The sequence below is a fragment of the Hyla sarda genome, chromosome 1 (genome assembly GCF_029499605.1).
Source record: "Hyla sarda isolate aHylSar1 chromosome 1, aHylSar1.hap1, whole genome shotgun sequence".
In the NCBI taxonomy this organism is placed as follows: domain Eukaryota; kingdom Metazoa; phylum Chordata; class Amphibia; order Anura; family Hylidae; genus Hyla; species Hyla sarda.
The window spans coordinates 90,292,210-90,314,910 of NC_079189.1; the positions used below are offsets into that span (position 1 = coordinate 90,292,210).

Sequence of the window (22,701 nt, forward strand, 5' to 3'; positions counted from 1 at the left end):
GATAGCGGGGAGGCGCAGACAAGATCCCGGGGGTCCCCAGCAGCGCGACCCCGGCGATCTGACATCTTATCCCCTATCCTTTGGATAGGGGATAAGATGTCTAGGGGCGGAATACTCCTTTAAGGCCCAAATCGGCTGAGTCCTCCTCCTTACTTATTACATGTAATTTTTTAAACCTGGATAATCACTTTAACGTTTCTTTTAAACTCTGCTAACAATACAAATAAAACATGGCTTTATTATCTTCAAAATACAAAGCATGTTCTCATGTAATGATTCAATATATTTTACATTTTACTGTCACTTATAATACAAAAAGGAGATATACTTTACATAACAATCCTACCTGCATGTTTATAACATGGACTGTATATAAGAACCAAGAACTATAAAAGAAATGTCAATTGCCTTTTAAGAAAAGAAAAAAGTACATTAAAGTCATGTACACCACTGCAATACTAAGAGAAGCCACACCCGTTTTGGGGGGAGAATTCTGGGGCACCTGCCAGGATATAGCAGATTCATACACATGTAAACTATGAATGCCCACTGAAGCACGGCTGGTAATGTCCCACTTTTTGCTACCACAACAAGACTAAGGGCTTCAGCAGGGCCTTGTCATAAAGCTGGTGAAAACCAATCACCCAAATCTTCATTTCAGTTGAAGGACGACCTGCAGACAAAAAAAAAAAAAGTTTATTTGTTTTCAATCTATTGTTGTACTATAGGGCATTTCATTCTTCTAAAATATGGAGGGCACTGTACAGTACATTCATTACAGGCTATAGTAAGCAATTGTATTTTGAGGAACAAGAAGTAGAATCCTTAATTTAGAAAATAACAAAAATACAAACAAAACGACATCCTGCATATAGGTCACATAACAGTATGTTGTGATATATGCAATGTGTTGTTTTGTTTGTATTTTTTTTTATTTTATTTTTTTAACATTAACAAATGAAAGAATTTGATTTTTTTTTACTTCACTTTCCAGAGGATTCTACTTGTTGTTTCTATGACTACAGTGTCTGAGCCAACGCCTTTGCGCATTCCTGGACACATGTGCCTGAACATTACAACATTGTAAAATGTGACTCGTACCTTTTTTTTTTATTGTCTTTTTATTTTATCTCTTGTAAGGGTACTTTAAAAAAAAGTTTTCAGCAAGTGCCACGCTGTGAATTGAGCTGCAAACTCGCTATTAAATCTGCCTTTGTAAACATACCCTAAGGGTACCTCCAGACGAGCAGATCCACAGTGTATTTTATGCTGCAGATCCGCCGCCGAAGGACCCCTACTTTAGATGTGCTTGCTCGGAGTGGCACTACATCACTACGAGCAGACACACTGCTTTGATGTGCGAGACGCGCATGCGCGGTGTACTCGCACACATCGTGTCTGCTCCCCCTGCTCCCTGAGCTAGGCCGAGAGCAGCCACAATGTGAGAGTATACTGCGCATGCGTGCGGTGACTCCCACGTCGCAGTGTGTCTGATCGTATCTGCGTATTGCTGCTCTGAGCAGGTACAACTAAAGGCACCCTGTAGCAGTCCTTCGGCGGCGGATGCGAGGCGTAAAATACGTTGTGGATCCGCTCATCTGAACGTACCCTAAAGCTGTATTCATAAACCTGCTCTCTGCGGCCCTGATTTACTGAAATGTGTCAGAGTAAAATTGGAGGGATTTTGCTCTGAGCAACCAGTCACCGCTCAGGTTTCCTATTGTAGCGAGCTGTGGTAAAGTGAAAGCTGAGCTGTGATAGGTTGCTGTTTTCCCTCACACATTTTGATACATCAGGGCCTATGTATCTAACAACACACATGATAAGGCTTTTTTTTGTCATAGGGCAATTAAGAACAGATTATGCAGAACTATATACCAGAGAGCAGCACTCACCGCAGGAAAGCTGCTGACAGAGTTTCTCTTCATCAAACGCCACCAGCATGAAACAATGATAGGTTTCATCTGTACACCATAATAAGGATTTACTATGAAATGCTACAGCATTTTAGAGTAATGATATTTAGAACACTGGTCAGAAACAGGACTCAGTCGTCAGGTGGTCCCAAACAGCTTCTCCCCACCCCTCACACCCTAACTGATCGATCTCCCCATATTTAGGTATAGGGAGAGATAAATCGATCAGAACCAGCAGGGTTGAGAAAGGCTGCCATGGATCTGACCCAATGACTTGAAGCCTCATTCCCAACAAGCTTTAGAACTATGATTCCTCTGAAATACCACAACATTTCAGGTTCTGTAAAACATCACTGTAGAGGGAGCCTGTCGGCCACAATCACAGAAAGGATCTATTCAGACGGCAGATTTTCCACTTGCGGAATTTTGCCTCAAATTAAAGCCCATAAACTTCTATGGGATTCCGCACTCCCATTCACACTTCTGAATTTCCGCTTGCGGAAATTCAGAAGTGTGAATGGGAGTGTGGAATCCCATAGAAATCTATGGGATTTAATTTGAGGCGGAATTCTGCAAGTGGAAATTCTGCCATGTAAATAGACCCAAAAGAAGTGTTTTTCAAAGACCAAAATATCTGCATTGTCAACTTCACTTTTCCGTTCTGGCACAAGAGTACAGAGTTCTTGCTGTGATGAACTAATCATACAATAGATACCAGGTGGACCCTACTGACATAACTAGGGATGCACCAAAATTTTGACTGCCAAAAATTATCAGCCTCGTACCAAAAGAAAATAAATTGGTGCCGAAAGGATCGTTGGGTGTGGCTAACAAAGGGGCTAACCGGCACATGGCAGGAGATCGTGGTGTAAAGCTGAGGCCAGGGAAGAAATAAGGAAAGACGTTCGGCGATAGTGCCCGATACTATCGGTGGCTCAGCAGCTGGTGAAGAACTAAGGCTCTCAGGCCATCCTGGGAGTTGTACTTCTACACCAGCTAGAGAGACACAGATTGCTAATCAGTCTGTAGCACAACAATGCGTCAGAGTTGTAACTTTGGGAAATTTTAGGTCTCTGCCCCAAATTTTCTTTTGGTTGCACCACTACTAATAACTGGATCAGTTGAGTAATGCTGAGGTGTCTGATTTTACCAGGAAAAATAATGCTCCATGTTAACCTATTCTTTCCTTTCAAATATTACACAATTTCTGAGGGCATCTGAAGCGCATGTAAACAGAGACTAAGATTTGTTCTGTAAATTGTTATAATAGACAAAATACTTTACTTGTAAATAATAAAAAATATATAATTTTTTTCCCCTCGGGCAGGAATAATTTCCCTTCTGTCACAGTGCAGCTTAGGACAATGGAGATGTCATCTTGATTCGTGCATTAGGCTAGAATTTCACTGAGGTTTTTCATGCAAAAAAGCCAACAAAAACGTCCATTTTGCCGCACGGCCAGATGTTAGCTGCAAGTCAATAGTGAACTGCAAAATGCCAGATCCACTTGGAGTTTTTCATTTTGGCGTTTTTTTTTTTTATCTTTTGGGCGTTTTTCAGCTCTTTTGGGCTCAGAGGCTGGTTTTCAAAAATGTCCTCAAATTCAGAGTATGGCATTGTGGTATTTTGAGTAAAAAAGGCCAAAAAAAAACGCCATGTGGGTTTAAATTTTGGCATTTTTGCAGGCAGTTTCTTTCTTTGGACTTAAGCGATCCAAAAAAGTGATGGAGATACCCTTTTTGTTATATATTTCGTAGGGTACCATAAAAAAATAAAAAAAGATACAGAAGTGATGAAAAAAATTTAAGAAATTTAGATTTTTTTAGAACATAAATTTTTATTAATTTTTAAACAGGGATCAATTTATGTGGGCAGGCAGAGAACTAAAAATCAGCCTGCAATATAAAAAATTTAGAAAGGGGCCATTTATTTATAAAAATATTATATTATTTATAATTAATTTTGTAAAACTTTATTAGTAATGTATTTTAATTATGTGTTCAATAAAATGTGTGTGTTTTATTACTTTTTATTTTTTTTTAGATTTTTTTAGGTAGTACTACTCCCAGCATGGAACAGACTGTTCCATGATGTGAGTAGTAATACCTGTAATAATAGACAGATCGCAGATCACTTCTGACACCCGCTGCGATCCTATGTTATAAGCTATAAAAGCGGGCGGCACGCCGCACCTGTCTGGGAGCTTTCCCCAGAGCTGTAATTGGCCAGATGGTGTCGGACACTCACAGCTCACAGCGGCATATACGAATCTGTGAAGTGAAGATAACCTCACATCACAGCGGAGTATAGTGTCGGACAGGGGACCAGACAAGTCCAGCTGCAGCCCACTTCTATACCTTATACCAGAGGATCGCAGCGGGTGTCAGGAGTGACACCCAATGTGATCTGATCTTAACTGCAGGTACTACTACTCCCAACATTGAGCACACTCTGCTCCATGCTGGGAGCTGTAGTACCTGCATTAATAGACAGATGGCAACGGGTGTCAGAAGTGACACCTAGGCCATCTGTCTATTAGTACAGATACTACAGCTCCCAGCATGGAGCAGAGTGTGCTCCATGTTGGGAGCAGTAGTACCTGCAGTAAGGGACAGATCGCAGCAAGTGTCACTCCAGACAACTGTTGCGATCGTCCTGATGTGAATTTTGGGACACAGCTGATGGTGAGCAGTAGATATATGTCGTATATCTACTGCCCAGCAAGAACTTACAGGGAGCCGGCAATGTGTATACAGTATACACATTGCTGGCTCACTTAACCCCTTGCTGAGCTGTGCAGCCAGCCCGGCAAGGAAAGAGTTAACTTACACTGCTGGACAGTGTAGGTTAACCCTTTGGGCAGTATACACTATATACAGAAATCTATAGATATAGTGTATACAGAAGATGAAGATGTCCCCTTACCTCCCTCCAGTCCCAGCTGTGTCTGTGTAGCCCCGCCCCTAGTGATAACATTATTAGGTGGTGGAGCTACAGACGGGAGCCAGGCTGGTAAAGGTGTGAGGGTCTGTTCACATTGTACATTTTGTATAACGTGAACAGACCCTTCTGCCAGTGTCCTCCCAGACAGGGAGACTCCAGCTGTTGCTAAACTACAACTCCCAGCATGCCCAGACAGCCAAAGGCTGTCTGGGCATGCTGTGAGTTGTAGTTTTGTAACAATTGGAGGCTCCCTGTTTGGGAAGACATTGCATTATGGGCATTCTCCCCAGCGGAGAGCGCCAAAAATGTCCTAACCAATTTTTTTTCTTTTCATTTCTTCTTGTTTCAGCTCCGTGTATGCAGAGGATTACGGCGGATTTGGGGGCTACTGCGGATGAACTGGATTTTTTTCCTTAATAAAATGGTTAACGAGGGCTGTGGGGGGAGTGGTTTTTTTTACCCCTTAAGGACATACATCGTAAATGTACGGTGCTTCATAGCACCTCTTAGCGCTGTACATTTAAGGTGGGGCTGTGATACAAGCGCAGGAGATGTACTCGCTTCATTCCTGGCGGGTTCCGGCGGCTGTCAGCAGCCGCGGACCGGCCGGTAATGGCGGACATCAGCAATCGCGCTATAGATTATGGTGCAAAAATTGAGCCCTCACAAATCCCTGAATGCAGTAAAATAAGAGAGTTAGAGGTGGTCAAAATAGGGTAATTTTAAACATACTGATTTTGTAAAAAAGTTTGAGATTTTTTAAAAGCAGTACAATAATAGAAAAGTATGTAACCATGGGTATCATTTTAATTGTATTGACCCAGAGAATAAAGAAAACATATATTTTTTACCGTAAAGTGTACAGTGCGAAAACGAAGCCCCCCAAATTAGCAAAATTATGATTTTCGTTTAAATTTCCTTACACAAAAAACATTTTTGGGGGTTTACCATACATTTAAAGGCAAAATGAGTGATATCATTACAAAGTACAACTGGTCACGCAAAAAACAAGCCCTCATATGGGTCTGGGAATGGAAAAAAAAAAAAGAGTTATGAATTTTAGAAGGCGAGGAGGAAAAAACAAAAACACTAAAATAAAATTAGCTGGGTGCTTAAGGTGAAAATGGGCTTAAGAGGTTAAAATAAAATAATTTTTCCAATGTGTCGAAATTTTTCAAGAAAATGAAGTATTTCTCACAGAAAAGGATTGCAGTAACATGTTTTGCTATACACATGTTTATTCCCTTTGTGTGTATTGGAACTAAACCAAAAAAAAGGGAGGAAAAAAATGCAAATTGGACATAATGTCACACCAAACTCCAAAAATGGGCTGGACAAAATTATTGGCACCCTTAACTTAATATTTGGTTGCATACCCTTTGGAAAACATAACTGAAATCAGTCGCTTCCTATAACCATCAATAAGCCTCTTACACCTCTCAGCCGGAATGTTGGACCACTCTTCCTTTGCAAACTGCTCCATGTCTCTCTTATTGGAAGGCGCCTTTTCCCAACAGAAATTTTAAGATCTCTCCCCAGGTGTTCAATGGGATTTAGATCTGGACTCATTGCTGACCACTTAAGAACTCTCCAGCACTTTGTTGTCATCCATTTCTGGGGGCTTTTTGACGTATGTTTTGGGGTCATTGTCCTGCTGGAAGACCCAAGATCTTGGATGCAAACCCAGCTTTCTTACACTGGGCTGTACAGTGCGACCCAAAATCCGTTGGTAATACTCAGATTTCATGATGCCTTGCACACAATCAAGGCACCCAGTGCCAGCAAAACAAGCCCAAAACATAATTGAACCTCTAACATATTTCACTGTAGGTACTGTGTTCCTATCTTTGTAGGCCTCATCAGTAGAATGATGTGCTTTACCAAAAAGTTCTATGTTGATCTTATCTGTCCACAAGACATTTTCCCAGAAGGATTTTGGCTTACTCAAGTTTATTTTGGCAAAATGTAGTCTTGCTTTTTAGGTCTCTGTGTCAGCAGTGGGGTCCTCCTGGGTCTCCTGCCATAGCCATTTATTTAAATGTCGACGGATAGTTCGCGCTGACACTGATGCTCCCTGAGCCTGCAGGACAGCTTGAATATCTTTGGAACTTGTTTGGGGCTGCTTATCCACTAATCAGGACTATCCTGCGTTGACACCTTTCATCAATTTTTCTCTTCTGTCCACGCTCAGGGAGATTAGCTACAGTGCCAGGGGTTGCAAACTTCTTGATAATGTTGCGCACTGTGGACAAAGGCAAATCTAGATCTCTGGAGATTGACTTTTAAAGGGGTACTCTGGTGAAAAACTTTTTTTTTTAAATCAACTGGTGCCAGAAAGTTAAACAGATTTCTAAATTACTTCTATTAAAAAATCTTAATCCTTCCTGTACTTATTAGCTGCTGAATACTACAGCGGAAATTATTTTCTTTTTGAAACACAGAACTGTCTGCTGACATCACGAGCACAGTGCTCTCTGCTGACATCTCTGTCCATTTTATGAACTGTCCAGAACAGCATATGTTTGCTATGGGGATTTCCTTTTACCCTGAACAGTTCCTAAAAATGGACAGAGATGTCAGCAGAGAGCACTGTGCTCATGATGTCAGCAGACAGCTATGTGTTTCAAACGGAAAATAATTTCCACTGTAGTATTCAGCAGCTAATAAGTACAGGAAGGATTAAGATTTTTTAATAGAAGTAATTTACAAATCTGTTTAACTTTCTGGCACCAGTTGATTTAAAAAAATAAATAAAAAAAAAATAAGTTTTTCACCGGAGTACCCCTTTAACCTTGAGATTGGAGGACTTGAGAACCAAAATTGTGTTCTCAAGTCCTCTTCTCCTCTTTCTGTTGTTCATGCTTAGTGTGGCACACACAGACACACAATGCAAAGACTAAGTGAACTTCTCTCCTTTTAGGTGTGGTTTTTATCTTGCCCACACCTGTTACTTGCCCCAGGTGAGTTTAATGGAGCATCACATGCTTGAAACAATCTTATTGTTCCACAATTTTGAAAGGGTGCCAATAATTTTGTCAAGCCCATTTTTGGAGTTTGGTGTGACATTATGTCCAATTTGCTTTTTTTCCTCCCTTTTTTGGTTTAGTTCCAATACACACAAAGGGAATAAACATGTGTATAGCAAAACATGAGTTACTGCAACCCTTTTCTGTGAGAAATACTTCATTTTCTAGAAAAATTTCAGGGGTGCCAACATTTATGGCCGTGACTGTTATTTATACATATGCTTTTTATACAGATTATAGGGATATATATGTTTTTCAGCCCATTCTACTTTAAAATTATAATAAAATTCTCTAGGTGTGGAATTCTTACAAAAGAATGTCTAATCCAACAGAAAAGTAATTTCCTAATTGATTAAATATGGAGCCTTTTTTAGAATCCATATAAATCATGCAGAAAGATCAGTTCCTGTCCTCACATTTAATAACCTTATATCCCCGTATAAAAGGAAAGATGTTCCATTCAATTTCCAGTAATACATTTGTATAAGGTAGCAAGGAAATCCAATCCAAATAAATCCTGCAGATGTCATGTCAAAGCATTCAGCGATATCCAGACGCAGCAGATATATTCTAGAAGAAGAAAGGTGATCTGGGATAATAGGACAGATAAAAGGCCAACACATACCTTGTTAGCTGCCTCTAGAGAATTGATAAGATTCTGCAGCTCTTCTTTATTCATCTCAATGGACACTGGTGCAATTGCTCCATTTTCTACAATATCCAGGTCGAGATTCACAAGTGGCATTTGCAATGTAGAAAGCTTATCACTTGACATAGCAAGCTAAAGGGTAAAAACATAAAAATACTTAGAAAGCTGCAGAATTATAAACTGCACAAAAAAAATAAAAAAAATAAAAACGCCAGCATGTGTGTAAATGGTTAAAAAAATAAAAGTTAATATTTAATTTTTCCGTGCCCAGTCGGGAAAACGAATTGATAACCATACAATACATGGCTGCTCCAAGTCTGAAAGAGCAGTTCCCTGCCCAAAGCTGCTGCAACACAAGATGGGTGGTGACCATGGTGGCCATTTTGAAGTTGGCCATTTTGAATGCAACTTTTGTTTTTTCAATAGGAAGAGGGTCATGTGACACATCAAACTTATTGGGAATTTCACAAGAAAACAATGATGTGCTTGGTTTTAACATAACTTTATTCTTTCATGAGTTATTTACAAGTTTCTGACCACTTATAAAATGTGTTCAATGTGCTGCCCATTGTGTGGGATTGTCAATGCAAACCTCTTCTCCCACTCTTCACACACTGATAGCAACACCGCAGGAGAAATGCTAGCACAGGCTTCCAGTATCCGTAGTTTCAGGTGCTGCACATCTCGTATCTTCACAGCATAGACAATTGCCTTCAGATGACCCCAAAGATAAAATCTAAGGGGGTCAGATTGGGAGACCTTGGGAGCCATTCAACTGGCCCACGACGACCAATCCACTTTCCAGGAAACTGTTCATCTAGGAATGCTCGGACCTGACATCCATAATGTGGTGGTGCAACATCTTGCTGGAAAAACTCAGGGAACGTGCCAGCTTCAGTACATAAAGAGGGAAACACATCATCATGTGGCAATTTTGCATATCCAGTGGCCTACATGATGATGTGTTTCCCTCTTTATGCACTGAAGCTGGCACGTTCCCTGAGTTTTTCCAGCAAGATGGCGCACCACCACATTATGGATGTCAGGTCCAAGCATTCCTAGATGAACAGTTTCCTGGAAAGTGGATTGGTCGTTGTGGGCCAGTTGAATGGCCCCCAAGGTCTCCCGATCTGACCCCCTTAGACTTTTATCTTTGGGGTCATCTGAAGGCAATTGTCTACGCTGTGAAGATACGAGATGTGCAGCACCTGAAACTACGGATACTGGAAGCCTGTGCTAGCATTTCTCCTGCGGTGTTGCTATCAGTGTGTGAAGAGTGACAGAAGAGGGTTGCATTGACAATCCAACACAATGGGCAGCACATTGAACACATTTTATAAGTGGTCAGAAACTTGTACACTCATGAAAGAATAAAGTTGCGTTAAAACCAAGCACATCATTGTTTTCTTGTGAAATTCCCAATAAGTTTGATGTGTCACATGACCCTCTTCCTATTGAAAAAACAAAAGTTGGCTTCAAAATGGCCAACTTCAAAATGGCCGCCATGGTCACCACCCATCTTGAAAAGTTTCTCCCCTCACATATACTAATGTGCCACAAACAGGAAGTTATTATTACCAACCATTCCCATTTTATTAAGGTGTATCCATAGAATTGGCCCACCCTGTAAATTCCGATCCCCGCAGGAAGCTACAGCCAACACACCCCCTCCATGTATCTCTATGGGATACATGAAGGGGGCGTGTCAGTTGCCCCTCCATGCGGGGGTTGGCACACCCCCTCCTCCAGGCCTGGCAGGAGACCAAACTCAGGAAGTGTGTGCAGGGCATGGTGAGGCACAGCTTTCACAGTCTTCAGTGACATTGCGCCTGCTGGGAGCTCACACAGTGTGAGCAAGTGGAAAGGTATGATACAGAGATTTTTAAAGCTTGGGGGAAAAAAATAAGGGCAGGAGGGCGTTAGGAGTAGTTAGGGAATATAATCTGAGTTAGTTTAGAAAATATGGTTTGATAACAGGTACTCTGTAATGTCCCAATAAAGATGTCAGGCATTGTCCCACAGGACTGGCACTTAGCATATGTGGTGGCAGTCAAAAAGGGATCCTGGGAACTATAGGCCAGTAAGTTTAAAGGGGTACTCCGGTGGAAAACTTTTATTTATTTTAAATCAACTGGTGCCAGAAAGTTACAGATTTGTAAATGACTTCTATTAAAGAATCTTAATCCTTCCAGTACTTTTTAGCTGCTGAATATTACAGAGGAAATTCTTTTCTTTTTGGAACACAGAGCTCTCTGCTGACATCACGAGCACGGAGTAGGAGAAAATCCCCATAGCAAACATATTTCCCTATGGACAGTTCCTAAAATGGACAGAGGTGTCAGCAGAAAGCACTGTGTTCCAAAAAGAAAATAATTTCCTCTGTAGTATTCAGCAGCTAATAAGTATTTGAAGGAATAAGATTTTTTTTTAATAGAGGTAATTTACAAATCTGTTTAACTTTCTGGCACCAGTTGATTTAAAAAAAAAAAAAAAAAAGTTTTCCACCGGAGTACCCCTTTAAGGCTAGGTTCAGACTACGGAATCTCCGGGAAGAAAGTTTCCGCCCGGAGATTCCGAGTTCCGCCTGCGCCGACTGAATTAGTCGGCGCTAGGACCGCGCGGACACTGCAGTCTCCTATATAGACTGCTATGTGTTCCGCTAGGATTTCCGCCTGAAGAAAGAGCAACCCCTTTCTTCAGGCGGAAATTTTCTAGCGGATTTTTCATCCGGATTTTCCGCTTCACAAATTCCGAAGTGTGAATTTGTGAACGGAAAACCATTCACTACACTATGCATTATAGTAAGCGGAATTTCTTCCGGAATTTTCAAAGCGAAAATTCCGGCGGAAATTCCGTAGTCTGAACCTAGCCTAACATCTGTTGGGGGTAAGGTTTTAGCGAGGTTTCTGTGAGATGCTTTTCTGGAGTATTTTTTAGGAAAAAAAACTTCTAACACAGCACCAATGTGGGTTTATGAGGGATCGGTCCTGTCAGACTAATCTGATCAGCTCCTATGAGGAGGTCAGTTATAGATTGGACCGTGGTGAAGCTGTGGATGTTGTATATCTGGACTTCTCTAAAGGCCTTTGTACACAAGAGGTTAGTATATATCATGTGAATGTAAATGAGATAGCAACTGGAAGGGTGGTCATCAATGGCATATGAGTTCTTTAGAACAATACTCGAGTGAACTCTCCACCTGTCAATCCCATCAGTGGTCTTCAACCTGCGGACCTCCAGATGTTGCAAAACTACAACTCCCAGCATGCCCGGACAGCCATCGGCTGTCCGGGCATGCTGGGAGTTAAGTTCTGTAACATCTGGAGGTCCGCAGGTTGAAGACGACTGATGAAGGGATTGACAGGCGGTGATGATGAAGGGGGGGGGGGGATGATGACGGGGGTCTGGGTGATGACGGGGGTCTGGATGATGACGGTGGGGGATGATGTATTTCCCACCCTAGGCTTATAGTCAAGTCAATAACTTTTCCTGGGTTTTTGGGGTGAAATTAGGGGCCTCGGCTTATATTCGGGTCGGCTTATACTCGAGTATATACGGTATCTAAATATGCACACGTACATATACATTGATCACAGACAATCAGATGGTGGAAAACAAGATTAAAAGTTCAGTTCACACTGGAGGAACACCAGCAGACCTCTCATTTTAATCAGAAATAATGGCTTGACAAGATTATCTGGCACAGAACACAGCAATTTTCATAAGAGCAGAAACATCAACTCTGAGCAGAAGTCACACTGCAGCTCTGGAAACTGATGCAATGATCATTACATCACGTAGAATGGATTTCATACCTATAACTTTATTCTCAGCACCGCTGATGCCAAGACCGGTTCTGGTGCCAGAGCAGATGTTGCTGACTGACACTGTACGGGTCTTCTCTGACCATAAAAACATATCTATTACCCTAGGAATGAAGGATGATGTCATTCTCTCTGTTCAGTCCTCCACTACAATGCCACTGACAAATCAATGAATAAATGTATGAAATCATACAGACTCTTAGGCACAGCTCCTAATGAGAGGAATGTTCTCCGTTTCTCACATCTTCGGCTTTGCATTCAGACCACCGCTACAATTCAATCAGAGAGATAAATCGATATCAAGCGGCAGATGGGCTCAGAACAACATGATGCTTTCTGTTATTTCTGTAGGAGCTATTTCAGTTCAGAAATTCACTTAAAATTCATCATTTTGCAATGTTTCATTTGTTCAAAACCAATTCGCAGAAAAAAAAAAAAAATAGAGATAAAGAACCTCTACTTAGCCAAGGGTGAAAATGCAAGTAGTGCAAGTCTAAGAGCTCAGAAATGGCAACTATATTACATTTGCAATTCTTTTTATTTATTTTGAATTGTGCAACAAAATGTCGGATGAAAAACTGTATTCTCCAGGGACCCGGCACCTCATTACCAGGAGGATAGAGCACTGAAGAGAACACTGCCAGACACTCAGGCACACTCATAGAAAAAGAGAGTGCAAATAAAAAATACTCCAAGCTTAGGGTTCATAGTAACTCCTGATGAACAAACCAATGACCTTCATCGTGCAACTCAAGAAATTGCAGTAGACATTTCTTTTTACTAAAAATTGCCAATCCCGTGTTCCCCGTATTACTCACTTTGTTTCACATTGCAACTGTCTAGGTCCTAATGAAAATCCACCATTGTGAAATTGAATGTTAGCTTGGATAGATTAGGGTCACAGAGGTCACAAAGGGCATGTAGGCTATTTAGTTCCCTTCAAACTGGGCTGCAACATCTCCTGATTACCTGTAGTCGAAAGTAAAATAGACAGAGCTTTCTGGAGAAGATAACTGATGGATTTACATTGTTTCTCTCTTTTTTGGGGGGGATAAGGATTGCATTAATAAAGAGCGGTTTACAATGTGTTTATATTGTTCATTGCAGTAATCAACGTCTGCTTTATCTACTCCTGTGACAATATTTTTTATTTTTTTTCATCTCCACTTTTCAAGAGCTGTAAAGGGCTTCTTTTTTGCAGGACGAGTTCAGGAGGAATGAAAGGGTTGCCACACTATTAAGTGTGTATTATTTTTAGGGTAGGGTTACACATAGCGTATACACAGCATATTTCATACTGGGCAAAATCCACTGCACAGTGGGAAAAACGCTGCATATGCTCCTATGAGCACACACACAGGGCTACCTAGTGGCAGCCCTGTGTGGGCATTGAGGTTTGGAGGCAGGCTGGCACATCACAGTCATTAAACCTTACTGCACATTTAAAGGGGTACTCTGCCCACAGACATCTTATCCTCTATCCAAAGGATAGGGGATAAGATGTCTGATCACAGGGGTCTCCTGCAATCTCCAGGCAGCACGTGTGCCGCACCCGGCATTCTTAACAGTATGTTTAGAACGCTGGGTTTTCGGGGCCGGAGACGTGACGTCAAGCCACGCCCACTCAATACAATTCTATTGGATAGGGAGTGACTGGTTTAGAATGCCGGTTGTGGCACGGGTGCTGCACGGAGATCGCGGGGATTCCAGTGGCGGGACCCCTGCAATTAAACATCTTTTCCCCTATCCGTTGCATAGGGGATAAGATGTCTATGTGCAGAGTATGCCTTTAAAAAGAATAGATGACATAAGTTTGATCGGTGTAGATATATCTGCTGGGGCCCCCACTGATCGTGAGAATGGAAGTCCTGTATTAATGGGACATGTTTTAGAGCATCCTGAATAGATCTTGTACACAACACAGGAATAAGTGTGTTAGAAATAGGGGGGGGGGGGGGGGGGAAACACAGTGAGGTGATAAAGGAAAGCATTCAGACTACTGAATCAAGAATGTAGTGGGAAAGCATAAAAAATTAAAAAAGGAGAACACATTCTGTAAAAAATAAATAAAATAAGCAAAAACTGCAATAGAGAGAAAAACTACAACAGAAAGAAAAAATACGGTAAATAATCTGGATGTAATGGTGGAGGAGGAGGTGGAAAAAGCCTATGTATTAAAAGCCTTTTTCTCTACTGTACACAGGAAAATGCAATGCCAGATGAAATGAAAAGGTATGATGATAAATTCTTCAGCAAATCTCAATTGTTTAAGCCAAGTGTGGCATCGCATTATTAACATTAAAACACACAAATCAAGAGGTCCAGAAGTTTGGCTGGAATTAAGCACCACCTTGCTGGACAGACCCTTATTACTTATATTTAAAGATTCTATAATGACAAGACTTGTTCCACAGGACTGGTGCTTAGCAAAAGAATCAAAAAAAGGGTCAAAGGATAGGGGATAAGATGTCTATGGCCAGAATACCCCTTTAATATCTGTTGTGACAAAAAAAAATTTTGAGGGTTTTCCGAGAGATGCTATTCTGGAGTATCTCAATTATAATAACATAACACAGCACCAACATGGGTTAATGCTGGATAGGTTCAATCAGATTAATCTGATCAGCTTCTATGTGGAGCTCACTTGATTTGACTGGGGTGAAGCTGTGGATGTTGTATATCTGGACATTTCTGAGGCATCTGATACTGGGACTAGGGGAGTATAATATGTAAATGGTTAGGCATCTGGCTTGGTTATGGAAAGCAGAGAATGGGGATCAATGGAACTTGCTCTGGTTGGGTGACAAGTGGGGTACTGCAGGGGTCAGTACCGGGTCCACCTCTTTGCAATATTCAGAGCTTAGTGACATCACCGCTGCTGTTCTCTAGCAGCAGGACCCAGCAGAGAACAGCAGTGGTGACGTCACGAAGCTCCGCACATGCTCCAAGCCAGGCCCAGAGCCGAAGATACCGGAGAAATACTGCACAGAACAAGGTAAGTACTGTTGTCATCAGTGTCACCTGCACTACCTGTCTGTACCAACAGGTTAGTGCAGGCGACACTGATGACAGATTTCCTTTAACCCCTTAAGCATTTTTCCACTTTCGTTTTTTCCTCCTTACCTTTTAAAAATCATAACCCTTTCAATTTTGCACCTAAAAATCCATATGATGGCTTATTTTTTGCGCCACCAATTCTACTTTGTAATGACATCAGTCATTTTACCTAAAAATCTAGGTCCATACGATTAAAATGATACACTTCTTATGTAGGTTTGATTTTGTCGTACTTCTGGAAAAAATCATAACTACATGCAGGAAAATGTATACGTTTATAATTGTCATCTTCTGACCCCTATAACTTATTTTTCTTCATACGGGGCGGTGTGAGGGCTCATCTTTTGCGCCGTGAACTGAAGTTTTTATCGGTATCATTTTTGTTTTTATCGGCCATTTTGATCGGTTCTTATAAATTTTTTTTAATGGTATAAAGAGTGCCCAAAAATACGTTATTTTGGAATTTTTTGTGCGTACGCCATTGACCGTGCGGTTCGATTAACAATATTTTTATAGTTCGGACATTTACGCACGCGGTGATACCATGTTTATTTTTATCTACACTTTTTTTTTTTATGGGAAAAAGGGGGGTGATTCAGACTTTTATTAGGGAAGGGGGTTAAAGGGGTACTCCGCCCCTAGACATCTTATCCCCTATCCAAAGGATGTCAGATCGCTGTCACGCCCCCTCCCATAGACTTGCATTGAGGGGCGGGGTGTGACATCACACAGGGGCGGAGTCGTGACGTCATGATCTTCCGTCCCGGTGGTCAAGATGGACTCAGCCTGAGGACCTCCAGCAGTTCCGGAAGCCGATACAGGTGGGTGCTGCATGGTAGATCCAGGGGGTCCCCAGCAGCGGGACCCCGGCGACCTGACATCTTATCCCCTATCTTTTGGATAGAGGATAAGATGTCCAGGGGCGGAGTACCCCTTTAAATCATCTTTATTAACTTTTTTTTCTCAATTTTTTTTTTTGCAATGTTATAGCCCCCATAAGGGACTATAACATGCAGTATATCAATTCAATACACTGATCAATGCCATTACATTGCATTGATCAGTGTTATCGGCGGTCGATTGCTCAAGTCTGGATTTCAGGCTTTGAGCAATCAATCGCCGATCGGACGCACAGGAGGCAGGTAAGGCACCCTCCTGATGCGTCCTAGTTGATCCCGACATAGCATTTTCACCGCGATGGTCCCAATCAGCCTGAATGAGCTGCCGGGAAGCTTTCACTTTCACTTTAGATGGGGCGATCAACTTTGATGGCCGCAGCTTAGAGAGATAATGCCGGACATCTACCTGAACGGCGATGTCCGTCATTAGTCATGGGTCCTGGCTGCTAATAGCAGCCGGGACCGTGCGGGTATGATACAAGCTCAGCTCCTGAGCTCGCTTCATAACCCTGCCGTGCCGAAGCACCGTTTATAAATGCTGTTTTGAGGCACGGTGTTAATGACCTTGTAGAAGGATTACAGAGTAGAATCTCTATATTTGCAGATGACACTAAACTGGGTAAAGTGATCAGCACAGAGGAGGATAATATTACAGAGGGATTTGTGAAGACTTGAGCAAAGACATGGCTTCGCTCCATCTACTTTGAAAGCAGAGCAGTGACACAGGCCGTCAATCATGATGAGGGGGGCGTGATTAAAGGAGAGAAGACAGGATTAGGCAAGTATAGCTCCCCGCCCAGAGGACTACTTATGGGGCGGCAGGGAAGACTTTTAAACGTCATATCCTTCCCCTTCTTGCAGGCAAGAACGTGTCCCAAGGATAATAAGGATGAAGATTTTACCATACATAATGCGTTGCCATGTGTTATATATAGTGAAATCACATGATTGGTTCCCTTTAAATGCCTTTTTTGGGGGCGGTTGGGTGGTGGTAAAGGAAAAGAAATTCTATTTAGTCTGTTTTTTTGTTTTTTTAAATGCTGCTCACGATGCAGTGTAAATTACTGGATACATTTCCTTTCAACAGGTCACTACGATTACAACTATGCCAAATTTATGTAGTTATTGTTTACTATTTGTTTTTTTTTTTTTCTTCACATCAATCGAAATCAATCCAAAATCCATAACTTAACAGCTTTTTCTTTTGCAAACCAAATTGTAGTAGTATTGGTACTATTTTAGGGTATATAGAACTTTTTATACAGTTTTGGGAGGCAAGATGAATAGAAAACCGGCAAACCAGCATTTTTATTTTATTATTATTATTCTTATTTTACACTGTTTATTGTGTTGGATAAACAACATGATGCTATAACCACAGTTCTTAACGCTTTGTTCTGGTTTTTTTTTTCTTCTGTAAAGTCACTTAGTGCCCATGGTCAGCACAATCCACTGACAGGTGTGGCACTGTTTATAAAAAAAACTACCAGATTTTTCCAATGTCCATGCACTTCACATCGTTGCATACACAGCTAATGCCATGCAACTGGCTCATCCAACTTGTTTGTGTACTACCCTATTTTTTATCCCCCCTACTGCCCCATAAATTGTGAGCACTTGTGAGCAGGGTCCTCATTTCTCTTGTTTGAATTGATAATTGTTGAATGTTGCTATCTACATATAATTTCTTTGTTGTACAGTGCTACAGAATATGTTAACACTATATAAAAAGGTTCTTATGATTGATATTCACTTATATTCCAGCAACGGGTTGATACGCCAACAAATCTTTGCACTAGCTCATCATAGATTCCTTGGTCGTACTAAAGACAATGTTTGGGAGCAATCACATTGAAGCAGCAGACTGCAGGCTGGCCACTGAAGGCCTTGATAATAAAACCATGCTTTCTATTGTAAATAAGTCCTTCTCAGGCATTTCTTTTCCAGTGGCGTGGGGTGCCGCGGATCATCCCGGTATGTTTCAATGCGATGCGCATGCTGTTTTCAATTTAACTTAATGAGTATGTTCTTTGTAGGAACACATTTGCTATAATTGCATTTCACAGGTGTAAAGACCTCTCAGACTAGGGATGACCCCGGCCATCTGTGTAATTACAAGGGGCTATTACTGAGACAGAGGCGGGTGGAAGCAAGCCATATGCCTGTACGTCAGTAATACCATTTTATAATTACATCTATAGATAACTCTTGGTTCGTAAATCCTTCCACTAAGCTTAGACTAGACGCGATGATGTGAAAAACTCTTTACATGAAACACACAATTATTTATAGAGGCAATTATTGGCCTTCTTGACATAGAACCAACAGGTCTGCATCTACACTGCTCAAAAAAAATAATGGGAACACTTAAACAACACAATGTAACTCCAAGTCAATCACACTTCTGTGAAATCACACTGTCCACTCAGGAAGCAACACTGATTGACAATAAATTTCACATGCTGTTGTGCAAATGGAACAGACAACAGGTGCAAATTATAGGCAATTAGTACGACATCCCCAATAAAGGAGTGGTTCTGCAGGTGTTCCCACATACCACTTCTCAGTTCCTATGCTTCCTGGCTGATGTTTTGGTCACTTTTGAATGCTGGCGGTGCTTTCACTCTAGTGGTAGCATGAGACGGAGTCTATAACCCACACAAGTGGTTCAGGTAATGCAGCTCATCCAGGATGGCACATCAATGCGAGCTGTGGCAAGAAGGTTTGCTGTGTTTGTCAGCGTAGTGTCCAGAGCATGTAGGCGCTACAAGGAGATAGGCCAGTACATCAGGAGACGTGGAGGAGGCCGTAGGAGGGCAACGACCCAGCAGCAGGACCGCTACCTCAGCCTTTATGCAAGGAGGAGCACTGCTATAGCCCTGCAAAATGACCTCCAGCAGGCCACAAATGTGCATGTGTGCACTCAAACGGTCAGAAACAGACTCCATGAGAGTGGTATGAGGGCCCAACGTCCACAGGGGGGTGCTTACAGCCCAACACCATGCAGGACGTTTGGCATTTGCCAGAGAACACCAAGATTGGCAAATTTGCCACTGGGGCCCTGTGCTCTTCACAGATGAAAGTAGGTTCACACTGAGCACATGTGACAGACGTGACAGCGTCTGGAGACGCTGTAGAGAACGTTCTGTTGCCTGCAACATCCTCCATCATGACCGGTTTGGCGGTGGGTCAGTAATGGTGTGGGGTGCCATTTCTTTGGGGGCCGCACAGCCCTCCATGTGCTTGCCAGAAGTAGCCTGACAGCTATTAGGTACCGAGATGAGGTCCTCAGACCCCTTGTGAGGCCATATGCTGGTGTGGTTGGCCCAGGGTTCCTCCTAATGTAAGACAATGCTAGACCTCATGTGGCTGGAGTGTGTCAGCAGTTCCTGCATACTTAATCCGATTGAGCACATCTGGGACATCATGTTTCGCTCCATCCACCAATGCCACGTTGCACCACACTGTCCAGGAGTTGGCGGATGCTTTAGTCCAGGTCTGGGAGGACATCCCTCAGGAGACCATCCGACACCTCATCAGGAGCATGCCCAGGCATTGTATGGAGGTCATATGGGCACGTGGAGGCCACACACACTACTGAGCCTCATTTTGACTTGTTTTAAGGACATTACATCAAAGTTGGATCAGCCTATAGTGTGGTTTTCCACTTTGATTTTGAGCGTGACTCCATATCATCCAGACCTCCATGGGTTGATAAATTTGATTTCCATTGATAATTTTTGTGTGATTTTGTTGTCAGCACATTCAACTATGTAAAGACAAAAGTATTTCATACGATTAGTTAACTCATTCAGATCTAGGATGTGTTATCTTAGTGTTCCCTTAATTTTCGGTGTATATTCTAGAGCTGTGGTACTGCACATTGAGGTACATAGTGGTACAAAAAGATGCTGGGAGAGTAATTGGTCATACAGCCATTAGTTAACAGCCAATACCATTCTTAGAACAATGCATCTTGAAATGCTAAACGATCCTTTGTCCAAAAATTCATTGTCCCAATAAAGAGCTTTCTCCTACTAACTCAAATAAAAGCAGCACTATTACATAACCATCAGTCTTTTTACTTGTTTTACTGGCTCCTCGATCAGCCTCGTGTCAAAAGGAGCTGAACCCACAGGATGTCCCCTCCCATAGGCTTTCAATAAGGGGGCAGGTCGTGACATCACGAGAGGGCGGACCTGTGACGTCATGATACTCCGGCCCCTGTATCGCCCGTCATCAACCACAGAGCAATCTTCACTCCGTGCAGCTCATGAACGGGGGTGCTGCAGGAGAGATCGCAGGGGTCCCCAGCGGTGGGACCCCGGCAATCAGACATCTTATCCCCTATTCTTTGAATAGGAGATAAGATGTCTAGGGGCGGAGTACCCCTTTAAAGGTTAGAAGATAACATATCTGATCGCGGGAGTCCATCTACTGGGGTCCCGCGATCTCTGCCACGGCACCCCAGTCATCCGGTGCACAGAGTGAACTCCGCTCCGTGCCGGATGACTGGAGATCACAGTCGCCATGCCCCCTCCATTCATGTCTATGTAAGAAGACAAAAAGTCTGTGTACTAGCCATCACGCCCCCTCCCATAGACATGAATGGAGGGGGCGTGGCGTGATGTCACGATCACAGCAGCCCCAGGCTTCCGTGACTAACGCTGCAGCGCCAGCCCAGAGACCTATCCTTTGGATAGGGGGATAACATGTCTGGGGGAAGAGTACCCCTTTAGGGCTATCAACTATTAGAACTAACATTTTGTCTGTAATCTACTAAAGGTGAGTGGGATTTCCACCCCCTCGACCCCAATTCATCCAGTTACAAATTCCTAAATTTATTGCAGGATAATTTTATGGGCCAGTTTGTGGAGGACCCAACAAGAAGTGATGCCTTGTTGGATCTAATAATTTCCAACAACGCAGAGCTGGTTGGTAATGTAACTGTGCGGGAAAACCTTGGTAATAGCGACCACAATATAGTTACTTTTGACTTAAAATGTAGAAAACAAAGACAGGCGGGGAAGGCAAAAACATATAACTTTAAAAAGGCAAACTTCCCTGGGCTGAGGGCTGCACTACAGGACATAGACTGGGGGGAGGTGTTCTCAAATACTGATACAGAAGGTAAGTGGGACATCTTTAAATCAACTCTAAATAACTATACATCTAAATATATACCAAAGGGGAACAAATATAAACGATTAAAACTAAATCCTACATGGCTGACACATGATGTTAAAAGAGCAATAAACAACAAAAAAATTGCGTTCAAAAAATACAAATCTGATGGGTCAGCTATAACATTTAAACAGTACAAGGAGCTTAATAAAATCTGTAAAAATGTAATAAAAACAGCAAAAATTCTAAATGAGAGACAGGTGGCCAAAGAAAGCAAAACTAATCCTAAATATTTTTTTAGATATATAAATGCAAAAAAACCAAGGACAGAGCATGTAGGACCCCTTAATAATGATAATGGGGAGGTTGTCACAGGCGATCAAGAGAAGGCGGAGCTACTGAATGGGTTCTTTAGTTCTGTATACACTATGGAAAAAGGAGCTGACATTGGCCAGGTCAGTGCTGGTAACACATCATGTAATGTACTGAACTGGCTTAATGTAGAGATGGTACAAGGTAAGTTAAGTGATATAAATGTAAGCAAATCCCCAGGACCGGATGGACTACACCCAAGAGTTCTTAGAGAGGTAAGTTCAGTAATATCTGTACCCCTGTTCATGATATTTAGAGATTCTCTGGTGTCTGGTATTGTGCCAAGGGACTGGCGCAAGGCGAATGTGGTGCCAATCTTCAAAAAGGGCTCTAGGTCTTCCCCAGGAAACTATAGACCGGTAAGTTTAACGTGCATTGTGGGTAAATTGTTTGAAGGACTTATAAGGGATTACATACAGGAATACATAGGGGATAATTGTATTATAAGTGATAGCCAGCATGGGTTTACTAAGGATAGAAGTTGTCAAACCAATCTAATTTGCTTTTATGAAGAGGTGAGTAGAAGCCTTGACAGAGGAATGGCTGTGGATATAGTGTTTCTGGATTTTGCTAAAGCGTTTGATACTGTCCCTCATAGACGTCTGACAGGTAAGTTAAGGTCTTTGGGTTTGGAAATTTTAGTTTGTAACTGGATTGAACACTGGCTCATGGATCGTACCCAGAGAGTGGTGGTCAATGATTCGTACTCTGATTGGTCCCCGGTTATTAGTGGTGTACCCCAAGGTTCAGTACTGGGACCGCTGTTGTTTAATTTATTTATCAATGATATAGAGGATGGTATTAACAGCTCTGTTTCTATCTTTGCAGATGACACCAAGCTTTGTAGCACGGTACAGTCTATAGAGGATGTGTATAAGTTACAAGATGACT

The 22,701-nt window shown here is 42.1% G+C and overlaps 1 protein-coding gene across 1 annotated transcript in view; it reads right to left on the reverse strand.

Annotated features, from left to right (window-relative positions):
• Window positions 1-218: 218 nt before the first annotated feature.
• COMMD8 (COMM domain containing 8) overlaps window positions 219-22,701 on the reverse strand; it is a 31,494-nt gene continuing 9,011 nt past the window's right edge. Inside the window, exons 4-5 of the mRNA XM_056557417.1 lie at window positions 8,511-8,666; window positions 219-673 (exon numbers count right to left, since the gene is read on the reverse strand). Coding sequence (XP_056413392.1) covers window positions 653-673; window positions 8,511-8,666 — 177 coding nt within the window. The 3' untranslated portion in view covers window positions 219-652. The remainder of the gene's footprint in view (window positions 674-8,510; window positions 8,667-22,701) is intronic.